The sequence below is a fragment of the Suricata suricatta genome, chromosome 9 (assembly GCF_006229205.1).
Source record: "Suricata suricatta isolate VVHF042 chromosome 9, meerkat_22Aug2017_6uvM2_HiC, whole genome shotgun sequence".
Taxonomy (NCBI): Eukaryota; Metazoa; Chordata; class Mammalia; order Carnivora; family Herpestidae; genus Suricata; species Suricata suricatta.
In genome coordinates, this window is record NC_043708.1 from 109,390,919 (window position 1) to 109,402,857 (window position 11,939).

Genomic DNA, 11,939 nt, shown 5'->3' on the forward strand with positions numbered 1-11,939 from the left:
ATCTTGCCCTGGGCTCTTATTCATTGGGAGATTTTTGATAACGAATTCGATTTCTTCACTGGTTATTGGTCTATTCATGCTTTCTATCTCTTCTTGTTTGAATTTTGGTAGTGCATGTGTGTTTAGGAATTTGTCCATTTCTTCTAGATTGTCCCATTTGTTGGCATATAATTTTTTATAGTAATCTCTGATAATTGCTTGTATTTCTAAGGGATTGGTTGTAATAGATTTTCATTCATGATTTTGTCCATTTGGGTGCTCTCTCTTTTCTTTCTAAGGAGCCTGGCCAGAGGTTTATCAATTTTATTTTTTCAAGGAACCAACTCTTGGTTTCATTGATCTGCTCAAATGTTTTTTTGGATTCTATATTGTTTATTTCTCCTCTGATCTTTATTATTTCTTTTCTTCTGCTGAGCTTGGGATGCTCTTGCTACTCCCCTTATAGTTCCATTAGGTGCTGTTAGATTTTGAATTTGCGCTTTTTCTAGTTTGTTGAAATAGGCCTGGATTGCAATATACTTTTTTCTTAGGACTGCCTTTGCTGCATCCCAGAGATTTTGGATTGTTGTATTTTCGTTTTGTTTCCATGTATTTTTAAATTTTTTCTCTAATTGTCTGATTAGCCCAATCATTCTCTAGTAGGGTGGTTTTTAACGTTCACATTTTTGGAGGTTTTCCAGACTTTTTTCTTTGGTTAATTTCAAGTTTCATAGCATTGTGATCTGAAAGTGTGCATGGTATGATCTCAATTCGTTTATATTTATGGAGGGCTGTCGTATGCCCCAGTATGTGATCTATCTTGGAGAATCTGCCATGTGCACTCGAAAAGAAGATGAATTTCCTAACAGAGTTCTAAATATATCTATCAGTTCCATCTGTTCCAATGTGTCATTCAGGTCCATTGTTTCTTTAGTGATTTTTTTTGTCTGGTTGATCTATCCATTGCTGTCCGTGGCATATTAAAGTCCCCTGCAATTAGCACATTCTTATCAATAAGATTGTTTCTGTCTGTGATTGTTTTATGTATTTGGGTGCTCCCGAATTTGGCACATAGACATTTATAATTGTTAGCTCTTCCTGATGTAGAGTCCCTGTAATTATTATATAATGTCCTTCTTCATCTCTTGTTACTGCCTTTACTTTAAAGTCCAGTTTGTCTGATAGAAGTATGGCTACTCCGGCTTTCTTTTGGCTTCCAGTCGCATGATAGATAGTTCTCCATCCCTTTACTTTCAATCTGAAGGTGTCTTCAGGTCTAAACTGAGTCTCTTGTAGACAGCAAATAGATGGATTTTGGTTTTTTTTTTTTTAATCCATTCTACTACCCTGTATCATTTGGTTGGAGCATTCAGTCCATGTACATTTAGTGTTACTATTGAAAAATGTGGGTTTAGAGTCATTGTGTTCTCCATAGAGTTCATGTTTGTAGTGGTGTCTCTGGTACTGTGTATTCTTTGCAACATTTCCCTCATAGAGTTCCTCTTAGGATTTCTTGTAGGGCTGGTTTGGTAGTCATGAATTCTCTCAATTCTTTATCTCTCCTTCTATTTTGAATGACAGACTTGCTGGATAAAGGATTCTTGACTGCATATTTTTTTCTGTTCATCACATTGAAGACTTACTGCCATTCCTTCCTGGCCTGCCAAGTTTCAGTAGATAATTCTCTAACCACTCTGATAAGTTTCCCTTTGTATGTTAAGGCCCTTTTATCCCTAGCTGCTTTCAGAATTCTCAATTTATCATTATATTTTGCCAGTTTTACTATGATATGTCATGCTGAAGGTCGATTCAAATTACGTCTTAAGGGGGTTCTTCGTGCCTCTTGAATTTGAATGTCTATTTCTTTCCCCAGATTTGAGAAATTCTCAGTTATAATTTGGTCTAGTACCCCTTCAGGACCTCTCTTTCTTCCTCTTCAGGAATTCCTATGATGTGGATGTTGTTCCGTTTGATTGTATCACTCAGGTCTCGAATTCTCTTTTCCTGCTCCTGGGTCAATTTCTCTCTTTTTTTCAGCTTCCTCTTTTGCTATAACTGTGTTTTCTAATTCACCTGTTCTTTCTGCCTCTTCAATCCATGAGGTGGCCGCCTCCATTTTATTATTCACCTTATTTATAGCCTTTTAAAACTCATCACACCTATTTTGAAAGTCCCTAGTCATTGTATCAGTAGCTTCTCTGATGCTGTTTTCAAGCCCAGTGATTAATTTTATGACAGTTCTAAATTCTTGTTTAGTTATGTTGTTTAGATCTGTTTTGAGCAGTTCTATGGTTTTGACTTCTTCCTGGAGCTTCTTTAGGGGAGAGTTCTTTCGTTTTGTCATTTTGGCTAGTTTTCTGTCTCTTGTCAATTTTTTAAAATTAATTAATTTATTTTTGAGAGACAGAGACAGTGTGAGCAGGGGAGGGTCAGAGAGAGAAGGAGACACAGAATCTGAGCAGGCCCCAGGCTCTGAGCTAGCTGTCAGCACAGAGCCTGATGCGGGGCTCAAACCCACGATCCGTGAGATTATGACCTGAGTCGAAGCCGGACGCTTAACCGACTGAGCCACCCAGGCGCCCCTTCTCTTGTCAGTTTTAAAAGCTCGTTGAGCACTGGGCACCTGTTAGTACTGCTCTGTTAAAGGAGGCTTATTGACTGTCCAGGGCTTGTCATTTTCAGAAATGTTCTTTAATGGTGTCTCTCAGTTTCTCTTGTTGTGCCTTTGATTATTTTATTTCCCTACTCAGCAATATTTGGGACTCTCTGTCATGCGTACTTTGGCTTGTTTCTTGAGGTAGTCCTGAAAAGGAAAACAGGCAAACACACAAGGAAGAACACAAACACACAGACAAATCAACCAAATTTAAAGGGAGAAAGGAAGAAAAGAAAAGGAAGGAGAGGAAAGAGAAGAAAAGGAGAGAAGCAAAAATATAGGGGGGCAGAGACAACAAAGAAAAATGGGCAGTAAAAGCGTATAACCAGTTGAGGGGAGTGATAAGGATGAGATAAGGGAGAATGTATCTGGATGGCAAGAGAAAAAAGAAAAAGAGAAGAGGGAGAAAGGAAAAAGGAAAATAAAGAGTAAAAATTTAAAAAAAATTTTAAAAAGTAATAATAATAAAAAATAAGTACAAAGAAGCAGCAGCTCCCCCTAACGGATAGGCGTGGTTTGGTATAGGTAGGTCTTGGGGGCTGCTCTTGGAGGCCCCGCCTTGGTCGTTGGGGAGAGTAGAATGGCTGCGCCACAAGCTCCCCTGTAACTATGCAATGCAGGCCACTCTTATGAGTCCAGTCTCCCTGTGCCGCAGCTGAGCCAAGCTATATTTTACAGGCCCGCCTTGCTTCAAAATCCTAGTCCATGCACTTTAATGCTGCCACAGATGAGATGTACTGGCTTTGGCGGCTGGCTGCAGTTTCTCTTGGCCTAGGCTGGGATTTGCGCCCCCAGAGGTGAGGTGCGGTGAAGGAGGCAAAGTGCCTCCCCACCCCCCTCTGCTGCCGCCAGCTCCGATCCGGTTCGCATAGGGGGAGGGAGCAGTTCCTCTTGGCGCCAGCCCAGGTTCGCACTGCTGCTGCCAGAGGCGAGGTGCGCTGCAGGAGGCCAAGTGCCAGCCCTTGCCGCTGCAGCCGCCGCCAACTCCCAGCCCGGATCCTGTAGGGGGAGGGAGCAGTTTCTCCTGGCGCCAGCCCGCATTGGCGCTGCTGTTGCCTGAGGCGAGGTACGTCAGGCATCTTTGAGGTTGTCTTCTTTCTGGAGTATATATTTTCTTCTTCCACTCTTGCCGATAAGAGTAATGTCCTTCTAACAGATACCATATGTTTGCACTCATAGGTCTAACAGGAGGACAGGAGAAACCTAATGGAGGACCATGGAGAGGGGAAGAGGGTAAGAGAGTTGGGGGGAGAGAGGGACGCAAAACCTGAGAGACTATTGAATACTGAAAACAACCCGAAGGTTGAAGGGGGAGGGGGAGGGGGAAAAGAGGTGCTGGTAATGGAGGAGGGCACTTGTGGGGAAGAGCTCTGGGTGTTATATGGAAACCAATTTGACAAACTATTTTAAAAAATAAATAAACATTTAAGAAAATTTAAAAAACAAATATGCATAATAACAAAAAATAATAAAACAAAAACAAAAGAGTAGTGTCCTCAGTTCAGTAGATGGGGCAGACAAAGTTTACAGAGCTCCCTTCTCTGCCATCTTGTTTTCTCCCCTGACTTTACCTGTATTGATGGAAGTGAAGGGTAAAACAATTTAATATCATTTTTTTGCCCATTAACTTGGTAAACATTTAAAAGCTATCCACTTTTGACAAAGGAAAGGGGGAAAAATCTATCTTATACTGTTAAAGGGAATATAAATTGATACAGCCTTTTTGTAGGTGGTGGTATTTGTCAGAATTTAAGGTGTGCATTATTTTTGACTAAGTAATTTTGCTTCTGGAAATCTATCTCTTACATGTGCAAAGAGTTATAGGTGCAAGAATGCTTGTTGAAGCATTGTTTACAGTAGCAAAAAAATTGGAGAGGACTTTAACCAGTAGATGTAGTGTGACCATATGTCCCAGTTGGGATGGGTTTGATTTACACCTGTGCTACTGGCATAATTGTTAAGAGCACTTTCTTTCACTCTCAGTAGTCTGTTTACCGTATGTGCACACTAATAGCATGGATCACTATGCATCTGTGAAAAGAATGAACCATATGCACTGACGTGGAACTAAAGATACGTTACATGAGAGAAATGAATTGCAGTACAGTATATACTATCCCTTTCGTTTTTTAAAAGTAAAACCCCTAAACACTGTGTGTGTGTGTGTGTGTGTGTGTGTGTGTATGAAACATGGAGTATCTGTTGAAAAGGTGTGGAAGAATTCACACCAGTTTGTTAATATGATAACCACTGGAGAGAAGTGTCAACCCCTTGAGTAAGCATATGTTGATTTGTTTTTTTAATAAAAGTAACAACAAAGCAGAACTGTTGATTGCTAGCAGATGCTATAATTTTTAACTAGAGAACATTATTAACTGTTACCAATATAAAAATTTTAGCTTTATTGTACTCTGTCCTGTATAGATTATAACTTATATTTTTAAAAATTTACTAATGGAAATTTAAAAAGTTATTACTATCATTCTGTCATTACAGATTAACAGTTTTAAGATTACCTCCTCATCCTTTTATCTGTATATACATAATTTTTACATAGTTGTAATCCAAGCACAGTTATAATTTCATATATATTTAAGATTACACTCTATATTTTTGCTACAATCTAGTAGTTAGCATTTTTGCATACTTACTGTGTGCCAGGTACTATGTTAAACGGTTTACATGCATTATATGATTTATGCATAAGTTGAGACTAGATAATTTGCCAAGACCATAGTTAGCCATATGACAGTTAGAAAATAACAGAAATGGGGTTTGGACTTAGGCAGCCTCTTCAACTCACAGTCTTATCCACTACTCCTATTGCCTCCCTTCACAGTTTTTTACTGATTGAATAATAGGAATATACCATAATTTACTTAGCCATTTTCCTAGTTATATATCTATATATTTAATTTATCACTATTGATGTTGACCTTGATTACTTGGCTGAGGTAGTTAATGTTTGCTAAGTTTCTCCACTGTAAAGTTAGCATGCTCTCTCCCCTTTTGGAAGGACGTCACTGTGCACAGCCTGTAAGAGTGGAGGTTATGCTCCTTCTCCTTAACGGTTGAGTGTTTATGTAAATTATTTAGAATTCTTCCACATGGGAGATTTCTCTATTTTTAAATTTATTCAACCATTATTTTATTCTATGGGTTATAATATAATACTACAATTTTATTGCTCAAATTGTTCCATGCTTTGGCCATTGGAAGCTTTTATTTGGTTCATTTGTCCCTTTGGCATAGCTCCATTTTATTTTATGTTTTGTTTTGTTTAAGCATTTCCTTACTTTCTGATACCTCAAGATAACTCTGTTTCTTGCCCCAGTCCTAGAATTAGCCATTTTTCCGTGGAGCCCTCATTCCTTTCATAACTATTATTGTTATTGTTATTAGTTTTAGAGAGAGAGCACGAGCAGGGGAGACAGGCAGAAGGAGTGAGAGACAACCCTAAGGAGGCTCCATGCTGAGCCCAGCGCAGCTCTCGTCCTGTGATGCAAGGATCATGACCTGAGCCAGAACTGAGTTGGATGCTCAACTGACTCAGCCACCCATTATAATTATTTTTTTGTTAACAGCTTTATTTTGATATATATGTACACACATGATATATATGTAATACATAATACATATATTATTTATATCATTAATAATACATGTTGTTCTATGTATTATACATATATATCGTGTGTGTACATATATATGTATATACAATTCACCAATTTAAGATGTACAATTCAGTTTTTAGTATATTCACAGAATTGAGTAGGTATACCACAGTCAGTGTTAGAACATTTTCATTACCTGAAATAGAGACCCCATTACCAGCCATTTCCCATTTCCTGGGTTTCTCCCTCTACCACTGCCCCTCTGCCCTACATAGCACTTTCTGTCTCTGGATTTACCTAGTCCAGACATTTCATGTAAATGAAATCATACACTATGCAGCATTTGGCACTTGGTTTCTTTTACTAACACCTTCAGAGTTCATCCATGTTATAGCTTGCATCAGTACTTTATTCCTTTTCAAGACTGAATAATATTCCATTATGTTGATCTATCACATTTTATTTATACATTTATTATTTAATGGACGGGGTGTTTCCATGTTTCCATCTTTTGGCTATTATGAATAATGATCCTGTACACATATACAGTAATTGTTTTTTTAAGGTTTGTGTTTGTTTGAATCTCAATTGAGAGCTACACAATAGGTTGGTATGTGTTTTACATTTCTTTTAAGCCATAATTTTCCCCTCCACCTCACTTTATACCTTAATATTTATTTGTTGAAGAACCTGGGTCATTTGTCCTAAAGAATTTCTTCTCAGTTGATATGTCGTTGATTGTATCCCCGTGGTACCTCTTAGTATATTTGTCTGTTCTTTTTATTTTTATTCACTCTTGTTAGTTGGATCTAGAAGCTTGATCCATTTTAGGATTTGTTTTTGATTTTATTCTGTTTTGTGGGACTACCACACAGGTGGTGGTGGTATATACTTCCATCAAAAAGCGATTGTGTCTGTTTCCCTGTTGTCCTTAGTCACCAGTGTTAGCAAACTGTGGCCTATATGGTCATATCTGGTCTGTGGCCTGTTTTTGTACATCCCATGAGCTACTATTAGTTTTTATATTTTTAAAGTATTATAAAAAAACGGATAGTTAAAAACAAAGGAGAATAGAGGACAGAAACTGTATATAGCCTGCAAAGCCTAATATATTTACTATATGGTCCTTTTCAGAGAATGTTTACTGACTCCTGGGTCATTGATGTTTATTGTCTGTCAGTTCATTAAGGGTTGCAATATAAGTAGCACTCCCTTATTGGTAGGTGGAATACTTGTATAAATAGAAACTTTCATCAACAGTTTTATTGCCATAAGAAACAGTGTGATTAGGAAAAATGCTTAGTTCTTTCACTTCTAAAATGCCGCTTTTCAAAATAATGATTTGGTTCTGGAACATTCTCTAAAGGTGAAGAGTTGTGGGTTTTTTCATTTGTTGGTTTTGATTTTGGTTTTTTAGGACATTGTAAAGTAATGGAATTCATCATATTTGAATGTTTCAATTTACTGCATTATTATCATTATTGATGCTTAAACATGCCGTATTTGGTCAGTAAAAACCTCTTGAGTCTATTGTAATGACTCTAGTCATCATTTGATGGCCTTTTGTTTTCTGATCTGACGAGATGTTGCAGATTCATCTCATGTTTCAATTGCAGACCTGGAATTAGCCAGTTTTTTAAAGGTTCTTTTGTGTGGAAAATGGAGTTTAGAGCTAAGATCTCAGTGTGGAGAGTACTCATGCTACTGGCGCGGTCCTTGTTTCTGGGTGTTTTCAGTCAAGTGAGCTAGGAATACAGATTTTTTAGAGAAGTAAAATACAAATTCAATTGGTTCTTAAGATTAGAACTGAGGCATAGGTGGTTTTTACCTCAGCTCACTGATTTTTTTATAGTGATTCAACACTTCTGTACAACACCAGGTGTTCATCATGACAAGTTCATTCCTTAATCTCCATCATCTATTTAATCCAACCCTACCCCTCTCCCCTCTGGAAACCATCAGTTCTCTGTAGTTAAGAGTCTTGTTTCTTGGTATGTGTCTTTCTTTCCCCCCCCCCTTTTTTTTTTTTTTTTGTTTTGACTGACTTATTTCACTTAGCATATTCTCTAGCTCCATCCATGTTGTTGCAAATGGCATTATTGCATTCTTCAAAAAGAACACTACTGATAATTTCCAAACATTATGCCAGATGAAAGAGGTCAGACACATGGGGCTGTGCATTCCTATTAACATAAAGTTCTAAACAGGAAAAAAGAACTGACAGTGGTGGCCTAGGGGAAGCTGGCGAGTTGCCTAGAGAGGCAATGGAATTTGGGGTGAAGGGGATATTGTCTGTCTTTATTGGGGCTACATACATGACATATGCAGTTTTCTAAACTCCTCTGACTGTACATTAAAAATCAGCGCATTAATTTTATAGCACGTAAATTGTGCCTTACATTGGTTCATTTTTTTACACTTATATTGTCTTTTTAAAAAAAGTTTTATTTAAATACCACTTAGTTATCATACAGGTGTAATATTATTTTCAGGTGTACAATCTAGTGATTGAACATTTCCATACGACACCCATGCTCATCACATTGTTTTTCCCTTTGCTCATTTGTTTTTCTTCTTAAATCCACAGATGAGTGAAATCATACTTATTTCACTTAGCATTATACTTTCTAGCTCCAGCCATGTCATTGTAAATGGCAAGATTTCATTGTTTTTTTAAATAGCTGAATAATATTTCATACACACACACACACACACACACACACACACGCACACACACACCACTTCTTTATCCATTCTTTTATCAGTAGACACTTGGGCTGCTTCCATATCTTGGCTATTATAAATAATGCTGCCATAAACATAGGGATACATGTATCCCTTTGAATTAGTGTTTTTGTATTCTTGGGTAAATATCCAGTAGTGCATATGCTGGACCGTAGGGTATTTCTGTTTTTAATTTTCTGGGGAACCTCCTTACTGTTTTTCCAAAGTGGCTACACCGGTTTGCATTCCCACCAACAATGCATAAGTGTTCCTTTTTTTCTACATTCTCACCAACACCTATTGTTTCTTGTGTTGTCGATTTTAGTCAGTTTAACAGATCATCTCATTGATTTTACACCTATATTGTGTTTCTTCCTGAGAATCCTGTTCTCTGTGATGTTAATGAAATGACTCATTTGCTTTATTCTAGACATACATGTTCAGGATAACAGTACCAATAGTAACTGCAACAAAGTGGTTATTAAAACAGTTAACAATTTTTGCCATTCTTTTGGTCCTTGCGGGGTGTATTCTACTAAGTCTAGCTTGGTTGTTGTCTTCTTAAATTCTCTTACACCAGTTCCTGTCTGGGTGGTTATAATGACAGGTAGAGATTTAAGTTTGTTTCACTTCTGCTTTCAGTGTTTAGGGATTTTTAAGATTAGTTTTATATTTTAAATATGTTAAGTACTTGCCTGATCCCAAAGTCAAACCTATGAACAAGTTCTGTTCAGAGACATCTAGCTTCAATTTCTATGTCCGCTAACCATATTTCCTCTCCTTGTATGTGTGTGTATATCTATTACATCCCACCTTTCTTGGGTAAATATACCGACTTTTCTCCAACCCTGCTTTTTCACTTGATTTATTATAGAGATCACTCCATGGTAGAAGATAAAGTTATTCTATTGTTCTGTTTACAGCTGCATAGTACCTCAATGTGTCAGCGTCCCACAGTGTGACTTGTTACTGGACATCAAGATTGCTTCCAGGCTGTTACTAGAAGTAGTGCTGCAGTGTATAGTCTTGCTTGTACCTCTTTTCATATTTGGCCAGTGCATCTCTATGGGATAGATCCTTAGACATAGGAATACTGAGTCAAAGGGTAAATACAGTTGTAATGGTGCTAGATGTTGCCAACTTTCCTCCATAGTGGATATGAGGTTTTGTATTCCCGTTAGCCTGTTTCCTTGTACTTTGCCTACAGAGTATGCTGTTCAACATTTGGATTTTTGCCAGTAGGTAAGAGATTTGTATCTCAATGTAGTTTTAATTTGCATTTCTCTTATTATGAGTGAGGTTGAGTATCTTTTAAAGTGATTAAGGATCATTTGCATTTCATTTTAGTAACTAATTCTACATCTGTGTGAAAATGGTAGGCAGTTACAGTGGCACGGAAAAGTCTTATTTTACTCCTACAAATGTATTTACAGCTGCCTGCCTGATACATATGTAGTCTCATTGTGAGTACTCTGAGGTTCGTGTCTTATCTTTCTGATACTATTAATATCTTTCTTGGATTTTTAAGTCGCCTTTTCTCCTCCCCCTGCAGGATTAGTTCATATCAGAAATATGTTATCAAGAGATTAAGAACTCAGTGAATAAAATATGAATTCATGACTTAATATGACAGCTTACTAATGTAGGCTTGAATTAGCTTTAGGCTAATCAGGCTTTAACAAGCTTTTGAATTCAGTTTATTTCCATCATTAAATACACAGCTGAATAGAAGACTTCTAGAACCTGGTCTACAGACCTTGGGAAATGATGGCATGATCTTTCTGAAACATTTATTTTACAGCGAGAGTTTCTGGATGCACAGATTTCTTTGCAAACAATAGCTTTGATACTATAAGATTCATTATTAAGGATTCTTAGTCTTATGTTCTTCTCTTTTGCATATATTTAAGTTGTTAGGATGTCCTGTGGGATTTCATAAATATTACTTCTGTTAGTAAAGCTGCTGACAGCAAAAGCTTTCAATAAATTATTCATGTGTGATTTGTTTTCTGTGTTCAAGAATTAATGCATCTTTACTCAGAATTTTTTTTGGCTCAACTTAGTAACAATTTGTAAACATATGGTGGTATAGTCGCATAAAATCTGTAATGCTTGTTTTCCATATGAAAAAAGTACTCTATTTGCAATTTTTAGAGCAATATCAGCTCTCTAAAACATAGCTGATTACTGAAGAATAACGGAAAAAATAGCTCTCAAAAATGTGAAATAATTACTCAAAAAATTGCTGCTCTTTCAAGATGTGGGCCACTAAATTTTATCTGTTTTGCTTGTTCTCCATCATCTTTGTACTTAACATACTCACTTTCATTCATTGAAAACTTTAGGTCTTGTTTTATAGTCTTCTCCTTTGCAAGTCTGTCACTGTTGTGGAAAATAAGTCTGTTTGGTTTACTTTCTGTTGTCATTTTCAACTCTTCACTTTTATCTCCAGTGGCTTCTCTTTCATGCCGCTTCAAGCACCAGCTTCCAGAATTGCACCCTAGGCCTGTCATCCCTCGGCATTGCTGAGATATTGTTAAAGTGATATCACAGCTTCATCAGTTTCCTGGTTTCCCAGACTTCTCGAGTTGTGCTGGCATCAGTGTTACCCACTTGAGTTCACTCCTGTGAATTTCCTTCCCTGTCTGTCTTAGGTTCCATTGACAACCACTTGCTGATATCTTCAAACCTCTTACTTCATTGTCACTTGCGACTCATCTACTTAGGAAACTTCAGTTTTAAATGTCTACGTTCTCTTCTCTTTATAGTCTGCAAAACCATGTCTCATACTTGCATTTCTTTAAATACAGTTACAATCCACCTTGAGGGTGTCATGCTGAGCGAAGTAAGCCAGGCAGAGAAGGACAGAAACCATATGTTTGCACTCATAGGTCTGACAGGAAATATTCAGAATGATCTAGCTTCAAGAAAAGCAAACAGTTAGTAGTGCTTAAGAAAAATTGATT

General features: G+C 37.3%; 1 protein-coding gene across 1 annotated transcript in view; it reads left to right on the plus strand.

Annotated features, from left to right (window-relative positions):
- The window catches only part of NEO1 (neogenin 1), a 222,861-nt gene that overhangs the window by 21,847 nt on the left and 189,075 nt on the right, over positions 1-11,939 (plus strand). Inside the window, exons 4-5 of the mRNA XM_029952270.1 lie at positions 3,508-3,701; positions 3,834-3,868. Coding sequence (XP_029808130.1) covers positions 3,508-3,701; positions 3,834-3,868 — 229 coding nt within the window. The remainder of the gene's footprint in view (positions 1-3,507; positions 3,702-3,833; positions 3,869-11,939) is intronic.